The following is a 20,272-nucleotide window of genomic DNA, read 5'->3' on the forward strand; positions in this document are numbered from 1 at the left end:
TGTGGGTTTGTGCACATGAGTGCAGTGCCCTCAGAGGCCAGAAGGGGGCACTGTATCTCATGGTGCTGGGGTTGCTGGTGATTGCGAGCTGCCTGATGTGGCAGTTTCTCATCAGCAGCGACAACCTTCCGGGTGTGGAGGGTTTGGTATGAGTTTCCGATGCTGGCATCCAAGTCTCATTTTTGTACTGTGTTGTTTGATCTAATAAAGATACTGACTTTCTCAGAGAGTGAGTTGGGTCTTTCTTGGGAAGCCTGATGATCACCCCTTCGCTCTATGCAGTGCAAACAAAATGGCTGCCACCCCCCCCCCCCCCCCCCGTCCCATCCAGTAGATGCAAGATGGCCACCACCCTGCCCCATCCGGGACAATCAGAGGCCACTTGATAGGGGTACCAGGCTCCCTGTGCTTGCCCTGGGTTCTCTCTGGATATCTCTCAGGTGATGGCACAGTAACAAAGGGGTTATAGGTCGGTGGTCAGGAGCCCCAAGCTTCCCATCTGCAAGGTCAGGAACAAGACACTGCCCTCCTGACTTGACTCGCTACAACCCTGTGAATGTCAGGGCGACTGAACTGGGGCATTAGACAGGGGAGGCAGGGAAGAGGAGGTCAAGAGGGGGAGAGATGGCCGGGGGGGGAGGGGGGAGCAACAGACCAAGAGAAGAGCCACGAACTGAAAGGCCAAAGAACACCTGGACCAAGAGGAGACAGAGCCAAAATGGCTGGCTTATTTAGGAATCAAAGAAGCTAGGGCCAGGAGAGTGATGCTCATGGACTGGAGAGGTTGGGACCAGGGGATGTCTCTGTGAAGACTCAGTCTGTGACAGGTCCTTGTGAGTGGGAGCCAAGGGAAAGACCAGGGTCCACTCTGATGTGTTAAATAGGCACCTGATCTAGCTATTTGCCCCGGTTTTCTTTGAGAGCCAATAATATCCAGTCTGAGTTCAGCTAGATTAGACCTGGTCTGTCAACAAAAATCGGTGTCTGAGTGTGCTGATAAAGGAAGGGCCAGCACACCTTTTATCCCAGCACTCAGGAGGCAAAAGACGGTGGATCTCTGTGAGTTCAAGGTCAGCCTGGTCTTCCTAGTAAGTTCCAGGCCAGCTAAGACTATGTAATAAGACCCTGTGTTTAAAGGAAATAAACAAATGAGGGGAAAAAGGGATTAAAAGAGACTAATTTAAGTTACTAGAGACAGCAAATGAAAATACGGGTCACCCAGCAAATTTGAATTTCGGGTAAATGGTTGTAAGTCGGGCACACACCGCCGTGAAAACAACTGGTGCCTGTGTTTTACCTGCCAATCCTGGAACTATTACAAGGTCTCTCTTCATTAGTTCAAAACAGGAGACATTAACCCAAGCCAAGGGAATCTATTATAAGGGGCTCAGGATCCTTGGGACAATGGTGACACTGGAAGGCTTGATATTCTTACTCTGAGGGAAGACAGGGAACTGGCATTTCTGGGTTGAGATGGACTCTCCTGTAGATGAAGGTTCTCACACTTAGATGAAAGTTGTGCCGTGGGGACTTGAGACCATACACCAACCTCCAGGTTCTGCCCCTCATGGCTTACACTACTGGATCAGCCAGAGTAGCCCTGGCGACATCAGGAATCTTGTTTTTTTTTTTCTTTTCGAGACAGGGTTTCTCTGTGGCTTTGGAGCCTGTCCTGGAACTAGCTCTGTAGACCAGGCTGGTCTCGAACTCACAGAGCTTTTTTTTTTTTTTTTTTTTCCGAGGGATCTTGATTTTATGTTGGCAGTAGGTGGGTGGTAAGGAGGCTATCACATCTGAGACAGTCTTATGTAGCTCAGGCTAGTCCCTAACTCACTAGGATAGCCTTGAACTCTAGGATAGCCTTAGAGTTGAGCCACCACATCCCCCTCTGGACCTTGATTCTTCGTTAGCCTTTCAAAAACCCATTTCCCCCCTGAGATGCCTGTTTAGGCTCCTCCAAGGGCTTCTTGTCTGCTGACCTTTACCCCTGGGTCCTCAGTGGCCAAGTCCAGCTTGTAGCTGAGCATCAGCCCCGCTACAGCTTTTGCATCTGAGTATTTGTTAAGCAAATGCTGCTGGAGCCTGCGGGCAGCCTGGGCCTTCCTGCTGGGCCTGGCTGGGGTGATTTCCTTTCTATGGGGCCATGGGGCAGATCTTCTGCTAGAAAAGCTGGAAATGTTGAGGCTTATAGTGAGACCCGTCCTCGGATCCTAGCCACAGTGACTCCATCTTGCAGCAAGCCTTCGGCAAACTAGACCATCCTACCCACGGTCAGTGTTTGCAGAGACCACGAGACTCAGAGAATGCAGGCAAGCATGCAGCCCCAAAGTAGCCAGAGTCTGGTGACTCTGTGGTTCATGTCAGCCAGGCCAGGACCATCTGGACTGCGTCAGCTTGAGGTAGTGTTTCTTAGGTCTCAAACCGGGGTCACAGGGCTAAGATGCCTATCGGTCACCAGGATCTCCCAGCATTCCTCAGTGCCTATCTATTTCAGGGTCCTCCTGGCGGGCATACCCCGCCCCTGCCCTGAACACTCTGCCCAGGAGCTGGGCTACCCTTCCCCCAGTTGCTCTTCTCTATGCAGTCAAGACATTTGAGCTACTTGGTCCTTTTCCCCTTTTCCCTTGTGGCCTCTTTGCCTCTGGGCCTCTTGGCCCCTGGATTTCCCCTCTCCCCTCCCTCATCTCCTCTGTTGGCTTGGAATAAGGTCAGTTCGCTCTGACGCCTCTGGCTGTTTCCTCCTGTGCATCTACTATAACCGTCTCCTCTGTCATATCTAGGAGTGGTCGAGGCCTCCTTTTTATTTCTTTCTCATTCCGCGCTCTCATGGGGGTCTGCATCAATTCTGCTGGAGATTCAGAGTCTGAGAGCTACAGCTATGTTTAGGTTCAAATTACTTTTTTTTTTTTTTGGATTTTCGAGACAGGGTTTCTCAATTATTACTGTGTTTCAAACAGAACAAAAATGCCTCTGACCTGCAAGTCCCACTTGCCCGAGGACAGATAACTTCCTGAAATGCTGGGCTGCTGTGCCTGTAAGATAACGAGATAACGGGCCACGTGTTTTCAGTTCTGCAAACAAGGTTGGTTGCCCCAACCACACAGGATGTGCATGATCACACATAGATGGGAGGTATGTAGGCAGGAAGTACGTCAGGATGTATGCTTGCCTCTGATTGGACGAAGGCACGAAGTACATAGCCTTGTGGCTTTTGCCTTTATAGACATCGGACTAATAGTCATTCTCTGAAAAGCCCGGGTATGAACCTGGCCGATATCCACCATCCTGGCCTGTTTTTAATAAAGCTTGCTTCCCAGAACTCAGGAGGCAGAGGCAGACAGATCTCTGAGTTTGAGGCCAGCCTGGTCTACAGAGCAAGTTCCGGGACAGGCTCCAAAGCTACAGAGAAACCCTGTCTCAAAAACAAACAAACAAACAAACAAACAAACAAACAAACAAAATAATACTAAAATAAAGCTTGCTTCAATTTTAACTCAAAAATTGTGGTAGTGATCTTATTCTTGCCTAGATGGATTAACAAGAGTCACCCCACAGGAGTCGAACACCTCAGGAATGCAGCTCTCCAAAGTTCCCTTTTCTCAACTCATCATTACCCCTCAAGAACTTGAACAAGCCATTTTGGGGCTGCTGTACCACGCCGGCTTGAGAGCAGATGTTTAATTTTACATGTCCCCAGAGCATCACCCACGGTGGCTGGCGTTGTCTTCCGTGTGGCTCACTGTCATAGCGGTGTGAAGGATGCTCCGCCCTCACTGGTGTGGGGAAAGGGACATTTTGTCCTTGACATCCTCCCCGTACTTCAAGACTGGGAAAGCCCACAACTGCTGGTCTGCATGGCTGAGCCTTACTATTCCAGGGGGGTGGAGCTGGAAATCTCTGGAGCCCAGAATGCTACTCAGGTCCCTCCCTCCCTTGGGGGAGACTTTGGAGGGCAGGAGACTCCTCAGGCAGGGAAACAGACATGGGGAGGGGGAGCAGACCTTCTGCAGCACTGGACGGCTGAGAGCAACCCCCTGGTCCCAACCGGCCCACCTTGGGCGGGAAGCTGGACTCGACTCCAGGTCACTGGGGTCTCTCCTGCGTCAGTCAGCCTAGGTGCTCTGTCCACCCACTCCCTAAGAAAGGAGAAAGAGTCATTTTGAGAGCCCATTCCTAGGACATCCTGACCGCAGTTCCCCTTAGGTCTCTTTCCAGCGTTCCCTCTGCTATGCTTGCTCAAAACCAGGGATCTGGGATTGTCCCAAAAGCCAGTTAAGGGGTTCACTTTATTATCCCAGACCCCTTAGCTATTCTGCAAAGAGGATCCCTCATGAGGAAGTGATTAAAAAGGTGCTTGAAATATTATTCAGCTTATAAACGATTAATTGGTAGTTGTTTTCCAGGAGGTGGGGGTGGTCTCCAGTCTGCTCAGTTCAGTTGTGTGGTTAGCCTACTGCTCTGGGTACGGGCGCAGGTGGATCACAGACGCCCCGCGGGTGGATCACAGACACGGGTACCCTTTGGAGGTCATCTGCACACTTCTCTTCAGCGTTCTTCATTTTATTTTATTTTGAGAGAGAATTGTTTTGGTTTTGTTTTGTTTTTCAAGACGGTTTCTCTGTATAGCCCTAGCTGTCCTGGAACTAACTCTTGTAGACCCAGCTGGTCTGGAACTCACATAGAGATCCACCTGCCTCTGACTCCCAAGTGCTGGGATTAAAGGCATGTGCCACCACCTCCACCAGCGTCCCAACTTGCTCTCTCTCTCTCTCTCTCTCTCTCTCTCTCTCTCTCTCATGTGTGTGTGTGTGTGTGTGTGTGTGTGTGTGTCTTTCTCTTCCTTCTTTGGTTTTTGAGGCAGGGTCTCACTATACAGTATTGAGTGACCTTGAATTCATTATGCAGACCAGGCTGGCCTTGAACTCACAGAGATTTCCCCCACACACACACACACACTTGCTTCCACTTCCCAGGTGCTGGGGTTAAAGGCCTGCACCATGCCTGGCTCCCAGCTGTTCTCTAGAGCTGATTGTGGCTATGCCAGGAAGAAATGAGACTCAGGACATTGCTCAGGTCGACACACAGCCATCTGGAGAGGCAGGGACACCCCAGAGGGATTGCTTACCTCAGGGCAGCTGTATTCTTGGATCCGATCGGGATGAGGTTTGTAGGTGACCCAAACTGTCTTGGAAGTGGAGAGTACAGGAAAGTCCAGTGGACAAGGAACAGACCTGGATTCCAGAAGCCAAGGACGCATGCGTGAGGAGGAAAAAGAAGAGCAATTAGAGTTCCAAACCCTACTCTCACCTGTGGTGTGGCCCCAGGGGAGCCACTTGCCCTCTCTGGGAAATGACAAGATCCTGCTGAGCCCACCTCAGAGGTAAACTCGGTGTTTAGCCCTGCACCTTCACAAATAGGTTTTGTTGTTTTTCATCTAAATGTTATATTTAGGCTGGGCAGTGGTAACGCATGCTTTTAATCCCAGCACTTCGGAGGCAGAGGCAGGCCAATCTCTGCAAGTTTGAGGCCAGCCTGGTCTACAAGAGCTAGTTCCAGGACAGGCTCCAAAACCACAGAGAAACCCTGTCTCAAAAACCAAAAAAAAAAAAAAAAGTTATATTTATTTCTTTACGTGGTGACCACAGTTCCTTATTCAGGGGTCCCAACTGGACCCAAGGGGGTTTCTCCAGCTCCTGGTTAACATTGCTGTGGATGGAGCATCCACAGAAGGGACTCTGAATGTCAGCCCGCCGCCCTCTCTGCAGTCAATCATGAGTAGGTGGGTCCCAGCAACTATGTGAGAAGAGGAGCTACTTGATGCTTGAATAAAATACAAGTTCATGAACCCAAGAGGACGGGAAAGAAAAGTCTAGGACTAGTAAGATGGCTCCGTGGGTAGAGGCGTGTACCCCCAAGTCTGGCAGCCTGCATTCAATCCCAGGGACCCAAAGATGGAAGGTCAGAGCCAACGCCAGAATATTGTTCTTTGATCTCTGTGGCATATACTCAGATATGTGCCCAAACACAAACAGGAAGGAAATAAATGTCAAAACAAAAATTTAATTTCTACTGAATGGACTAAAGAATGGCCACAAGCAACGTCCTGTTGGTACAAGTAAGGTGTTTGCTTTCAGAAGAATGACATGAGCCAGGCATGTTGTCACGTGCTTATAATCCCAGGACCGGAGAGCTAGAAGCAGGAGGGGGTCAAGAGTTCAAAGTCAGGCCGGGCGGTGGTGGCGCACGCCTTTAATCCCAGCACTTGGGAGGCAGAGGCAGGTGAATCTCTGTGAGTTCGAGACCAGCCTGGTCTACAAGAGCTACTTCCAGGACAGGCTCCAAAGCCACAGAGAAACCCTGTCTCGAAAAACCAAAAAAAAAAAAAAAAAAAAAAAAAAAAAGAGTTCAAAGTCAGTTTTAGCTGCACACTGAGTCTGAGGCCAGCCTGCTCTACATGGTGAGTTCTAGGACAGTCAGGGCAACTCTGCTCAAAACAAAACAAAAACAAAAAAACAAAAAGGACCAACAGAGGGGCTGGAGAGATGGCTCAGTGGTTAAGAGCATTGCCTGTTCTTCCAAAGGTCCTGAATTCAATTCTCAGCAACCACATGGTGGCTCACAACCATCTGTAATGAGGTCTGGTGCCCTCTTCTGGCCTGCAGGCATACACACAGACAGAATATTGTATACATAATAAATAAATATTTGAAAAAAAAAAAGGACCAACAGAAACCAGCAGCTGAGCAAAAGCTGGCAAACCTCCAGGACCCCGCCCTGACACTTGCTGTTCTCTGGATGGCTTTCCCATTCACTGGGTGACTTGCGCTGTACCCTTAGCGGCTTATGAGCCGGGTCACCCCTATTTTTCAGGTCAGAAAATGGGAACTCCGAGAGCCCCGATGTCCTAACTGTAAGCTCTGAGCCTGCCCAGCAGAGAGGAACTTTCTGTCCATTAACCGCACATCTCAGACACTTACTGCAGCTTGCTGGCTGGCTTCCTGGAGCGAGGGTTTCTCTGGAAGACCTCTCTGGCGGCATTTGTCTTCTGTTTCTTCTTGAACATCTTGTCTGTCCTGTTTGAATCCACAGCAGGACTGTCCCTAGGCAAAGACAGTGTCTGTCACCACAGAGCCCTGCCCCAGCTCAGGAGACCCCCAGCAGCATTGACCAAGGTTGGCATTCCCCAGCAAACATCTCTGATTATTGTTAACTATTTATCCGGGCAATACCAGGCCAAGAGGGAAACAGAGCCCACACTTACACCTACTAAATGTAGACACAAAGAGGTTAAAATCACACAAACACAATATATACTTTATATATTTTAATTTACACAAACTGTGAAAGTTTTTTTTAAAAGATTTTCTTTTTTATGTATGTGTATGTGTGTCTACATGTAAGTATGCACACATGGAGATGAAAAGAGGGCTTCAGATCCCCTGGAGTTAGAGGTTTAGGCTGCTGTGAGCTGCCCAGTGCGGATGCTGGGACCGGAACTTGGGCCAGATCCTCTGTGAGAACGGTTTGTGTTCTCATCCACCATCTCTCGAGACACACACACACACAGTTATAGAGATGAAATTATACATAATGGGGAAGCAGGTGCATCTTAATAAACTTCAAAAGAGATTTGAGAGCTCATACACCATCAGGGGTTACCTAAGGTGCTGTTAGACTTTTCCAACCCTGGCTTCACTCAAAACGAGACCCTGGGTCAGGAGTGCACACACTCCCGCTGCCCTAGAACAGAGTGCAGCCAGTGTGTGCAGGAGGGAGGCAGAGGGATGGCATCACCCTCATCAACAGGCGCATTCCACATAGCCCTTCACTGAGGAGAGAAGAGGGCACAAAGGGTAAACTATTGTCTCACAGACAGGAAGAGCCTGTGGGACCCAGGCAGTCATAAGGGCGGAAACCTCACTTAACTGGCCCCCTCCCCTGAGCAAAGACGAGAACATGTCCCGGGGAACTTACACCAGAGGCTTGTGGGGGGCTTGCTTCCTGGTGCCCGGTGCTGCCAAGCTTGTCAGCTGTGGAGAGGCAGGAGGCCCTGCGGTCGAGTGAACACACAAGGAGGAGTGAGGCGACAGGTAGGGGTTCTGGGTCACTTTGCAGAGATAGCAGACTTTGTGGCACAGCACACTTTTAATCCCAGCACTCGGGAATCAGAGGCAGGTGTATCTCTGTGAACTTGAGGCCAGTCTGGTCTACAGAGCGAGTTCCAGGATAGCCAGAGACAAAATAGTGAGAAGCCGTTGTCAAGAAAACTAATTTTTAGAGTTATTTTTTTGTTTTCTGGTTTTTCACAAACAGGGTTTCTCTGTGTAACAGTCCTGGATGTCTGGGAATTCCCTTCGTAGACCAGGTTGGCCTTGAACTCACAGAGATCCGCCTGCCTCTGCCTCCCGAGTGCTGGGATTAAAGGTGTGCGCCACCACACTTAGCAAACATAATTTTCTTAATGTTTTAAAAAATTTTATGTGTATGTGTGTTTTACCTACATGTATGACCATTGTAGAATATTTAAGCATGTGAAGGCATGCTGCATTTGTTTAATGATGTAAGGATGTGTGTTTAGTTATGGAAAGCTGTGTTACTTTGCCTGCCCAAGGCACCTGATTGGTCTGATAAAAAGTTTAACAGCCAATAGTGAGGCAGGAGAGGAATAGGCGGGGCTTCCAGGTAAATAGAATAAATAGGATAGAAAAAAAAAGGAGAGGAGGGCAAAGAGCGGGAGCTGCCAGACAGAAGCAGTGAAAAAGTAGACATATAGAAGAAACGTAAAGGGCTGGAGAGGTGGCTCAGAGGTTAAGAGCACTGGCTGCTCTTCCAGAGGTCCTGAGTTCAATTCCAGCAACCACATGGTGGCTCACAACCATCTCTAATGAGATCTGGTGCCCTCTTCAGGGGTGCAGGTACACACGCAGGCAGAGTATTGTATTCATAATAAATAAATAAATCTTAAGAAAAAAAAGTAAAGTAAAAAGCCCCAAGGCAGAAGGTAGATAAAGAGAAACAAGCTAATTTAAGTTAAAAGAGCTAGCCGGCTAGCCAGTATTGAGCCTAAGCTAGGCTGAACATGAATAACTCAGAAGTCCACATGATTTGGGAGCTGGTTGGTGGCCTTAAAAGAAAAGGCCTGTGTGCAGTGACCCAGAGGCCAGACACCGTGTGGGTGCTGGAAGAGGAGCCAGGGCTCCTAAGCGCTGAGCCACCTCTCCGGTCTCTGGGAGGGGTTTTAAATCTTTTTTTTTTTTTTTTTTTGGTTTTTCGAGACAGGGTTTCTCTGTAGCTTTGGTGCCTGTCCCGGAACTAGCTCTTGTAGACCAGGCTGGCCTCGAACTCCCAGAGATCCGCCTGCCTCTGCCTCCCGAGTGCTGGGATTAAAGGCATGCGCCACCACCACCCGGCGGGTTTTTAAATCTTAAAAACGACAGCAAAAGAGACTGTTGGGACCATTTGTGGAGTCCTGGCCTCCAGCTGCTCTTCCCTGCTAGGGATCTTTCCTTTCCTTCTGATTTGAGTTACTGAAAGCTGTGTCAAAGTTGTTTACCAGCTCTGCTTCACGAGCACGTGTTGCCTTGGCCTTGAGGATCAGAGGATAAGGTTTTCACCTGTCAGCCCACCTGACTGTTGGGTATATAAGCCTCCGTGGTGCTATTGAATAAGGGGCTTCTTACCAGTGACTAGAGGTCCGTGTCTGTCTCTGTGTGTTTGTGTGTTTCAACCTCCAGCCCCTTGCCCGAAGCTCGGGAACTGTATGGTAGCGCATAGAGCACAGACAGGCGCTGTGTGCTGCAGAGACTCATCAAGATGGTTCAAGACATAAAAGCACCAAGCCTGACAAAGGCAGTTCTGTCCTTGGGACCCCTGTGGTTGAAGAAGGGAGTCAACTCCCCCAAGCTGTCGTCCAGCTTCCACACATGTACTGTGGGAGGCATCCCACTAGACCCAACAAATAAAAACACAAAATACACGCGTGCATCTACACGTGTGTGAACATTTCAAAGGATTAATAAAAGTATTATAAAATAATAAGGAAATGAGCTGGGCGATGGTGGTGCACGCCTTTAATCCCAGTACTCAGGAGGCAGAGGCAGGCGGATCTCTGAGTTCAAGGCCAGCCTGGTCTACAAGAGCTAGTTCCAGGCTCCAAAGCTACAGAGAAACCCTGTCTCAAAAAGCCAATAATAGGGCTGGAGAGATGGCTCAGTGGTTAAGAGCATTGCCTGCTCTTCCAAAGGTCCTGAGTTCAATTCCCAGCAACCACATGGTGGCTCACAACCATCTGTAATGAGGTTTGGTGCCCTCATTAATTATTAATAATAATAATGAAACAAGCAAACAGAATCAGCAAAGAGTGCTCTCAAGGGTAAGATCCAAGCTGTCACTCCAGGGGATCTGGTGGAGACCCAGGGCAGCAGCTGTGGAGGGCGGATGATGCTGGCTCCTGCGGTGACATCAGAGGCATCCCTGAATGTGCTACGCTAGAATTTCATAATGAATTCCCAGGGCTGAGGCCTGAACATCTACCAGTGCGAGCAAGCAGGCCTTCATCTTGAAATGGAGAATATTATTAGGACCACTGGTGTGTGTGTGTGTGTGTGTGTGTGTGTGCACGCGCGCATGTGTGTGCACTGAGTGTTAGTGTGGAGTTGGAGGTGGACGCTGGGTGTCGTCTTCAATTGAGATATATATATATATGTATATATGCATATATACGTGTATATATATATATATTATGTGCATTGGTGTTTTGCCTGTATGCCTGTGTGAGAGCATCGGGTCTCCTGCAACTAGAGTTACAGATGGCCATGAGCTGACATGTCTGTGCTGGGAACCGAAACCAGGTTCCCTGTAAGAACAGTCAGTGTTCTTAAGCATGAGCCATCTCTCCAGCCTCTCAATTACAATCTGCCTAGGCTCACTAGCCAGGGTCTCCATGGATCTGCCTGTCTTCGTGGCCTCAGTGATAGAATGCACAGGTGTCTGCTGCTGTACCCAGACTTTATGTGGGTTCTGGGAATCAAACTTGGGTCCTCATGGGTTTGTTTGTTGGTTAAACATTGTATAAATTGTGTGAGTTCTAAATATAGATGGCTTATTAGAGTGAGGCCTTTAATATCAATATTAACCTTATTAATATTTATTTAATTAATATTAATCAAAATTAATTAATTTGGTTTTTGAGAAAGGGTTTCTCTGTATAGTCTTGGCTGTCCTGGAACTTGATCTGTAGCCCAGGCTGGCTTCTGCCTCTTGAGTGCTGGGATTAAAGGCGGGCACCACCATTGCCTGGTTATTTTATTTCTTTTATTTTATTTTAGTCAGTCAATGGTGGTGCATGCCTTTAATTAACCAACTGGTGTTTCTCAGTTCCACACTGTTAAGTGCTAGTCTCGAGGGACAGAGCAAGGAGACTCATACCTGTGGGCCGCTCTGGGCTGGGCTCCTCCATGGGTGGCAGGGCAGGTGGTGTTGAAGGATCCGAGGGCGGAAGTCCAGAGGTTGCCCCGGCTGCTGTGGCTGCCTGGGGATGTCTGAGCAGCAGTCCAGAACAATGAGGGGATTCAGGTGATGATTCAGGCACTGAGGATCCAGCCTCTGAGCTGTGCGCGCCTGCCGCTGAGTCTGAGGTGTGCGACACGGGTGGCAGGCTCTTTGTGCCTCCGTTGTCGTCAGGGGCCGAGTCCGGTTGACAGCCATCCTTCACTCCTTCCTTCAGGCTTGGAGTTTGAGGATTCACTAGGTCAGTGTCCCTGGGGTCAGTGGGCAGCCCGGGACTCATTTCCGGGCATGGCTGGGATGGGGCCGACGGCGATGCTGGCGACTGCTTAGATGAGGAGCCTCCTGGTGACTCCACAACCCCGCTGGTCCTGGGTTCGGGTGTCTGCACTGGTGGGGAAGCTGGAGAATGGCCATCCTTCCTGTCCTCTTGGGGAGCCCCCTGAGCATGGGGTAGTGAGGAATCTTCAAGCTGGTCCCGCTGAGCTGGGGGCTCGTGGCCAAGGGCAACCTCTATCTGGCAGTACACTTCCACCCTGGGGAAAATCACTCTCTTGCTGGGGGAGTCGAGGTAGGCAGCGTCTAGAAGAAACAGCACAGCAGATTTGACATGCTCATAGTCTATTACGGGGGTGTGAGCGAAATCTGTATAAATATGATACATGGTGGCTCACGGTTAGTCCCCGCACTCAGGAGCTGAGCCGGAAAGACCGGAAGGACAGAGAACAAATGAAGGAGGATTTGGACATAAGGAGGAGGGGGAAGGTGGGGTTCATAGAAGGGCTCCAGGAAACTTCTGTTTTTTTTTTTTTTTTTTTCTTTTTTGAAATAAGGTTTCATGTAGTTCAGGTTGGTCTGGCCTCAAACTTACTACATAGCCAAGGATGACCTTGAACTTCTGATTCCCCACACACATACCACCGCTCCCATCTCCCCAGTTCTGGGATTACCTCATGTGCCACACTGCCGGGTTTATGAATACTGGAAATTAAATTTAGGCGTTTATGTATGCTAAGCCAGCACTCAGCCCCAGCCTCTCCAGAAAACCTTGGGGATGAGGGATGGCGCATGTGTAGGAGGGAGTGGGGGGCGGTTGGAGGGCTGCTGGCCACAGCTCGGTGCAGACTGGCCTCCTCCAGCTCCTGCGTCTTGTTTTCCACACCACGCGGGCAGCCAGCCGGGCCAGCAGCGTTCCAGCTGCGGGAGTAACTGTGTGGATGAGAGCTTTTGCTGGGGAGGGAGGAGAGAAAGGAGGCGGGGTTCAGGGTGGCACTATTCTATGTGCGATGACTACCTCCCCCGCAACAAACTGGGAGTAATCTGAGTGCTTCCAAGTGGCGGGTAGGGACTCATAGTGTGGCTCTGGGTACCAGAAGGAATTTCCCAGTAGCTCCTGATCACATCCGGTGCTAGAAGAAAAATTCAAGAGGCCTTGCGTGAGGAATTGGAAGGGACTCACGCGTGGACGCTGGCGCCACCTGGCGGGAGATGCGCGCATCACAGGGAGCCTGGGAAGAACCCAGGCAGGGGACTGGTAGGTGCAGGGAGTGTGCCCTGAGCTAGGGAAATGGAGTCGCCTTCAAAAATCTAAGTGTCAAATGATAGGATCTTCCTGACCTCAAGTCCCTGACAAACGCCATCACCCAGGAGAGAGTGAAGGGTTCCCCAGATTCTGGCCAAGGGATCCTGGCCAGCCCCTCATCCTCCAGGCTCTAGGAGACACAGGGTGTGACTCAGATGTAAACCACCATGGATGTACCTTCCACTCTCACAGTAAACCTCTAGGTAGGGTGGTCCCTGCCATTGCCCCCACACACAGATGGGGAAACTGAGCCCCCAGGAGACTCACTACTGCTCCATAGCACGAAGGTGTCAAGAGCTGGGGTACAAGCCCTTCTTTACAAAACTGGTATCAAGACTCGGAGAGCTGAAGTGACCTTTCCTAGGACTCACAGCTCCAGGGCGGGGCTGGGAACTCCTTGCCTCCAAAACCCAGGGTGCTCCCTCCCTCCCTCCCTCCCTCCCTCCCCCCTCCCCCCATCATGTTCCTGGATGTCTGGATAGGAGTAGGACACAGGAGAAGGTAAGGAAAGAAGATAAGGGAACTGGAGAAGGCAGGGAACAATGTGAAGAAAGAATGTGTTTTTAGTATACACTCTAGCATATATATTATAGAAAATATCATTCAACCCTTAGTTTCACCCCAAAATATTTCTTTTCCCAAAGTATTTTTTTTAAGTCACAGAGATGTATAGCCTTGTCAGAATAAGGCATGCTGGGAACTCAGAGCCAAGTGAGAATGGGATAGAAAATTATACAACGTCCCCGAAGGTCACAGGGAGGAAGGCTGGGCCAGCCGTGGGTGAGCGCCCTTTGCCCTGGACTTCCAAGGAGTTAGCCCTGAGTACAGACAGGTCTTCCCTCTCTCTCTCCCCAAAGACGCTTGCCACACCTCCGTGGGGTTTGAGCATTTTGTCTCTGTTCATCTGATAAAGACTAGAGGAGACAGGGGTTGGGTCCAGACCAGCTAAGGTTAATGGTTCTTCCCTCTGATCCGTTGATCAAGACGTTGCTCAACTGTGACTAGTCACATCTACTTGAGACAGGGTCCTGAGCTGCCCAGGCTGGCCTGGATGAAGCTGGATAGTCAAGGATGACCTTGAACTTCTGACCCTCCAGCCTTCTCCACCACTCCTGTTTTACAGAGCACTGGGGATTGAACCAGGGCTTTGAGCATGCCAGACAAGCACTCTACGAACCGAGCTGCATCTCCAACCCTCGCCTTGTTTTTAATTCCATAAACGTTTTAGAAACACTCTGGCCGGGCGGTGGTGGCGCACGCCTTTAATCCCAGCACTCGGGGGGCAGAGGCAGGTGTATCTCTGTGAGTTCGAGGTCAGCCTGGTCTACAAGAGCTAGTTCCAGGACAGGAACCAAAGCTTCGGAGAAACCCTGTCTCGAAAATTCAAAAAAAAAAAAAAAAAAAAGGGGGGCTGGAGAGATGGCTCAGAGGTTAAGAGCATTGCCTGCTCTTCCAAAGGTCCTGAGTTCAATTCCCAGCAACCACATGGTGGCTCACAGCCATCTGTAATGGGGTCTGGTGCCCTCTTCTGGCCTGTAGGTATATACACAGAATATTGTATACATAATAAATAAATAAATAAATATTTAAAAAAAAAAACAACAAAAAAAAAGCACTCTGAACACTGTCCCACATGTCACCCCACAGCCATTGTGGGTTGTCTAGGGCAGCGTAGGCTGCTGGGTCTCCTCGTGCCCAGCTTTCTCAGCTATGGCTACAGAACACTCCTCTACCCAGAATTCCATTCCCACCCCTGCCACCCTCCTTATCCTCCCTTCCTCAGGCTCCAGCTACTCACTCAGCCTCCGCAGGTATGAAACAGCGTCATCATAGCCCCGATAGTAGTAATCCTGCAGGACCTAGGTGGTGGCACAGGAGAATGAACGAGGGTCACTGTCCCCACCCACAGCCACGTTCTACAGGCTGACACCAACCCCCTCCTACACTGTCTCTGAGGAGGGCTGAATTGCAAACATTTTGGTCGTTTGCAATTTGGTCTGGGAATCAAACCCAGGGCTTCAAGCATGCTAGGCGAACTCTACCAACTGAGCCACGTCTTCAGCCCTGTTTGTCTTTTAGCAATCCTTTAATTATGGCAAAGGCCCAGGGGAACCCTTTGAAAGGGTCGCCTCTGGTCTGGACCCCACCCGGACCCTCCTGTCTCTCACCACCAGGTCTGGCGGGAAGAGCGCGTGTGTCATGCGGGTGATGTTCTCCAGGGAGAACTGGAAGGAGAAGTTGAACATCCGGAAGTCATGGAAGATGGCTGGGCAGTCTCTCGGACAGATGTCCTGCTGGCTGCTGAAGGTAGAGATGGTAATGGAGTCTGTCCAGAAGGCGCAGGGCTGCATGCTCGTGAAGCCACCATCGATGTACCGCTGCAGGGACAAGCAGACGCTCAATCAGAGAGCTGAGGTCCCCAAGAGAAATAGTGGGTGGTGTGGAACAAGGTCCCTTGCTGTGTCCACAGCAGCCTCGGGACTCCTAATTTAATGCTCTGACCCTGGACTTTCTCTGCCATCTTGGTGGTACTGGCCTCTGGGTGGTGTGTCCATCTTCCTGATGACTCAGGAGACCAAGCCCCTCCCACAGCCTCACAGTTCACCACTTCTGGTCCCATGGATGGGGTGGGGCTCCTGCTGGTTTCCTTACCTAGGAACTGAACGGGAGATGACAGGACAGAGGCTCTGTATCCCGTGGGAGCCAGAAGAAAGCTTGCTGACAGAGCATAATGTCTGGACCAGGGCTTACATCCCCGCTACTCAGACTGTAGCAGGAGACTGGTCGCTGGTCACCCTGAGGCCAGCCAGAGGCACAGGATCTTGGCCTGCCTATATCTACTGAAGCACAGTCCTGTTATCTTAGGTCTCCTCTGAGTTAATCATGGGCACAGGGAAGCCTGCGACCACTGGTCCAGATGGCCCCGAAGGCTTCCTCACTCAGGGTCTCGGGTCCTGTGTTCTGGTGCCTGTTTCGTCACACTGTCTTCTGGACAACACGGAAAGTCTTGGAACCCTGACTTGCTGGGTGCTCTACAGGGTGGGTGGGTCTAGAGAGGAGGCTCCCCTTAAGAACCCAGGTGTCTATCTACTTAGGAACTCTGAGTAGAAAATCTTTCTCCCCTTCAGATGCCGCAGGACCTCAGCTCACTCTCACTTACCTCACCCCGGTATGTCGGAGGAATGAAGCCGCAGTACACAGGAACGAAGCAGCTGCAGTACAGGGCCTGGAGAGAGACAGGGCTGAGATGCCGCTGACCCCGACCCCTGACCAGTCCGCAATTCCTTAAAGTAAGGGTACTGGCCTGGGAAACAATTTACACTCAATCCCCATGCTGTCCTTAGTAGGGTCCTTGGTAGTCTACTGGGTTAGCTGGACCGAATATCCTAAAGAGAGGTGGCTTTGACATACAGGGGTTCTGCTGGCCATCAGCCTTCCACGAACCAGCGGCTGCCCTGGACCAGGCCCTGTCCTCAAAGGACACTGAGAAGCCATCCTTGGGAGTGTCACATAGCAGAGGGGTGAAAGAGGTAAGCATGGCAGCTGTGGCCTCAGAGGAGGGGACCAGGCCCGGTGGGATGAAGGGACAGGAGTAAGATGAAGCAGGGGATGCCAGGCCAGAACTGAGGGGGAATAGCTCTCGGCAGACATGGCCTGATTTGGGTGTGGTGAGCTGTGTTGTCAGGGTAGGAGTGGGGGTTGGGAGAGGCTGGGAGGGAGACCGCAGCCATGAGCGTGAGGGGTGCACTAGTCGTCACCCCAGGGGCCTGCTGCTTGTTCACCCCAACCCCAGAGCTGGGCCAGGCTTGGGAGAGGGGTCTGGGAGCTGGGCACAGGCTTGGGGAGGGGCCTGGGAGCTGGGCACAGGCTTGGGGAGGGGCCTGGGAGCTGGGCACAGGCTTGGGGAGGGGCCTGGGAGCTGGGCACAGGCTTGGGGAAGGAGGAGAGTGGAGATAGCAGATGAAAGTCTTACGAAGGAAAGCTGAGCAAAGTCAGGGTCTGTTTAGCAGTAACAACTGGTCACTAAAATCTGTGCCCAGGAGCTCAGCACAGCCCCCTCAGGATGGGTGGGAACTGGAGGGGAACGTTCAGCCATTTGTTTGTTTACTTACTTATTTTTGTTTGTTTGTTGAGACAGGATTTCTCTGTGTAGCCCTGGCTGCCCTGAAACTCACTCTGTAGACCAGGCTGGCCTCGAGTGAGTTTTGCCTGCCTCTGCCTCCTAAGTGCCGGAATTAAAGGAGTGAGCCACCACGGCCTAACTTAATTTTAAAGATTTATTTTATATGTATGAATGTTTCATCAGCATTTATATCTGGGCGCAACTTACATGCCTGATGCCCATCCTCAGAAGAGGATGTCACTGTGGAAATGTGGTTACAGGTGGTTGTGAGCCACCATGTGGGTGCTGGGAACTGAACCCAGGTCTTCTGGAAGAGCAGCCAGTGCTCTTAAACTCTGAACCATCTCTCCAGACCTATTAATCCTTTTAAAAAATATTTATATCATGTGGTGGTGGCTCACGCCTTTAATCTCAGCACTGGGGAGGCAGAGGCAGGAGGATCTTTGAGTTCCAGACCAGCCTGGTCTGCAGAGTGAGTTCCAGGACAGCCAAGGCTACACAGAGAAACCCTGTCTCGAAAAAACCAAAATAAAATAAAAATATTTTTTTTATTTATGTGTATGTATATATATATGTGTGTGTGTGTCTGTCTGTCTGTCTGTGCCTTTTGTGTGAGTGTCCAAGAGACCAGAAAAGGGCACTGGACCCCTCGGATCCCCGGAGCTGACGTTACAGATATGGCGAATGCTCAATGTGGATTCGATGACTAAGCCGGGTGCTCTACAACAGGTGCTCTTAAAATGACCCCCACTTTTCTAGACAAGGTCTCCTGTGCTCAGGCTGGCCTCAGCCTCGCTGTGTAGCGGGTGACCTTGAACTTGATCACTTCTGCTAATCTGTGGCGGGAACCCAGGGCCTCCTGTGAGCTACAGCCCCAACTGGATGATTCAATCCTTGCCAAGGCTCCTGAGGACAGAGCGGGAGCACGGTGCCGTTCCTCATCCTCTCTAAACCTGGGATTGCACTGAGACCCAGGTCTGGAGGTCTCTGGACTCTGGGGGATGGGTACCACTAAGCTTCTGAGAAGCCCCAAGATTCAACCCAGAGGCTCTGCAGGGTGAAGGCAGAGGAAGGGGACAAAGTGTGGAAGTCATGGGGCTGGGGGCGGACTCTGACTGTTGGTGGGCCTCTCTGTGTCACCTCCTGTGGCACTGCTCCTGGCAGAGATGCTGGCATGAAGGAAGCAAAGGGCCAGGCAAGCAGAGAAGAGAAGAGAGGAGGAGGCTGGGGAGAGAGCGGCACTAGGCTGCCCGGGTTCCCCCGGGTGCTGGCACAGCCAGGGCCTTGCCTCGATGAGCTCTTCCTTGGACGTGTACTCTGAAACCACCACGCTCTCCCCGTCTGTGACTCTGGTGAGGCTCACGTGCAGCTTCCCGGTGGCAAACTTGTAGGCATCCTCGGGCAGGACGTCGTACAAAAACTGTCGCATCATCTGTACCATCTTACAGGACGGGGACAGAGGGCCCAGGAAGGACTTCTTCACCTCAGCCAGGCCCTTGTTCAGCACTCGGAGGTACTCCTCTGTGGGGGAAACAGGCGGGAGATGTACCATCAGCTGCAGTGCAGGACTCACGGGGACCTCCGTGATGTCACCACTGCATCCCACAACTCACAGTGACGAGGCCTGGGATCCAGATGCCTGGGGGACTCAGGAACAGGCCTGCCATTGTGGACAGGACAGAGGCAAGAAGGAGGAAGTCCTAGGTCCCCCACAGGACAGATAGCAAACAGCTTCCCCAGCCTCCTGTGCCCACGCCTGGGGACTGCCACCAGGCCGTGTTTCTGAAAGTCCTATAGGAGATTGATTGCTCTGCAAACACAAATAAGATTGGAAGTCTTTACCAAGCGACAAGGGCGCTTGCTTAGAGGCCACAGACCCTTGGCAGGCCTCACCCTCACTGAGTAGCAGAAGCTGACCTTGAACTCCTGATTCTACTGTCCCCCAATAGTCCAGGATTACAGTCTGTACCACAGGCTTGGTTTAATACTGTGCTGGAGAGAGAACCCAGGGTTTCATGCATGCTGGGCATGGACTCGGCTGGCTTAGCTGTAGTTCCTCCATGATAGCCAGCTTTTTAAAATTTATTTTTATTCATGTGTATGTATGTGCACATGTGTGTGTGTGACCACAAGAGCTAGAAGGGGGTGGTGAACCCCCTTGGAGCTGGGAACCATCTGACATGACTGCTGGGGACTGAACTCATGTCCTCTGCAAGAGCAGCAAGGGCTCTCAACAATCTCTCCAGCCTTCAAATATTGCTGTTTCTTGGTGCCAGGGATGGAACTCAGGACTTTGCACAGGACTTGGCCGCTGAACTACACCACCGGTCCTTACACAAACGTCTCATGTGGAAAATTTTGCTTCAAGCTAGAGTCATGAATATGGAACAGGGACTTGTGTAGTCATGAGCTCTGCCGTGGGAGGCGGCCAAGTGGAGGCTGCATAAGCACCTTTGTCAGAGCCTTATCAACAAGATCCGTGCGTGGGCAGAAGGGCCGAGTCTTGCTGGCTCACAGAGCCCGTGGCAGACACATTGAGAAGGTGACAGATTTGCCCAGAGTCACACACGGCAATTTGGAGACAAAAGGAGGGTTTCTTCCTGTCGTATTTTATAGAGCACAGATTATACGGCACCAGTCTAATCCCGGAGACCATTCTGCTAATGTTGGGGTACCATTGCACAGATAAGGAAACTAAGGCAGGGAAAGCATCTTTCCTGAAGCCACACAGGCAGAAAATGTTAGTTTAATGTTGTTGTTTTGTTGTTTTTTTCTGATTCCAGACCACCCTCACCAACACCCATACTATACCTGCATTAAGTCCTAGGGACCCCATACTGGTTGTGAACACACATCACTCATGCTCCTTCCTGGGCAGAGGAGGCCTGGAAGTTTCACGATTACATCCTTACCACGCACAGACATGAGCAAACAGCACTCCCCTCTGCGGGGGGGTGGTGACCAGCAGGCAAGTCTTCCTGGCGAGCGACTACCAAGTTCAGGCCAGAAGACAAGTTAGACCGGACATGTGGGCTTTGGTGAATTGGTTTCACGTGGCCCAG

At 50.9% G+C, this 20,272-nt stretch overlaps 1 protein-coding gene across 3 annotated transcripts in view; it reads right to left on the reverse strand.

Annotated features, from left to right (window-relative positions):
- Positions 1 to 329: 329 nt before the first annotated feature.
- Pnpla1 (patatin like phospholipase domain containing 1) overlaps positions 330 to 20,272 on the reverse strand; it is a 40,154-nt gene continuing 20,211 nt past the window's right edge. The window contains exons 2-10 of one of the 3 annotated variants that reach the window (XM_057752042.1): positions 18,574 to 18,731; positions 16,248 to 16,313; positions 15,256 to 15,465; positions 14,886 to 14,946; positions 11,428 to 12,087; positions 7,975 to 8,050; positions 6,978 to 7,100; positions 5,126 to 5,231; positions 330 to 3,032 (exon numbers count right to left, since the gene is read on the reverse strand). In XM_057752042.1, coding sequence (XP_057608025.1) covers positions 2,940 to 3,032; positions 5,126 to 5,231; positions 6,978 to 7,100; positions 7,975 to 8,050; positions 11,428 to 12,087; positions 14,886 to 14,946; positions 15,256 to 15,465; positions 16,248 to 16,313; positions 18,574 to 18,731 — 1,553 coding nt within the window. In that variant the 3' untranslated portion in view covers positions 330 to 2,939. Of the gene's footprint in view, positions 4,137 to 5,125; positions 5,232 to 6,977; positions 7,101 to 7,974; positions 8,051 to 11,427; positions 12,088 to 14,885; positions 14,947 to 15,255; positions 15,466 to 16,247; positions 16,314 to 18,498; positions 18,732 to 20,272 lie in introns of all 3 variants that reach the window. The other 2 variants (XM_057752039.1, XM_057752040.1) reach the window with 2 other exon arrangements.

The sequence above is a fragment of the Chionomys nivalis genome, chromosome 19, assembly GCF_950005125.1.
Source record: "Chionomys nivalis chromosome 19, mChiNiv1.1, whole genome shotgun sequence".
Classification (NCBI taxonomy): Eukaryota; Metazoa; Chordata; class Mammalia; order Rodentia; family Cricetidae; genus Chionomys; species Chionomys nivalis.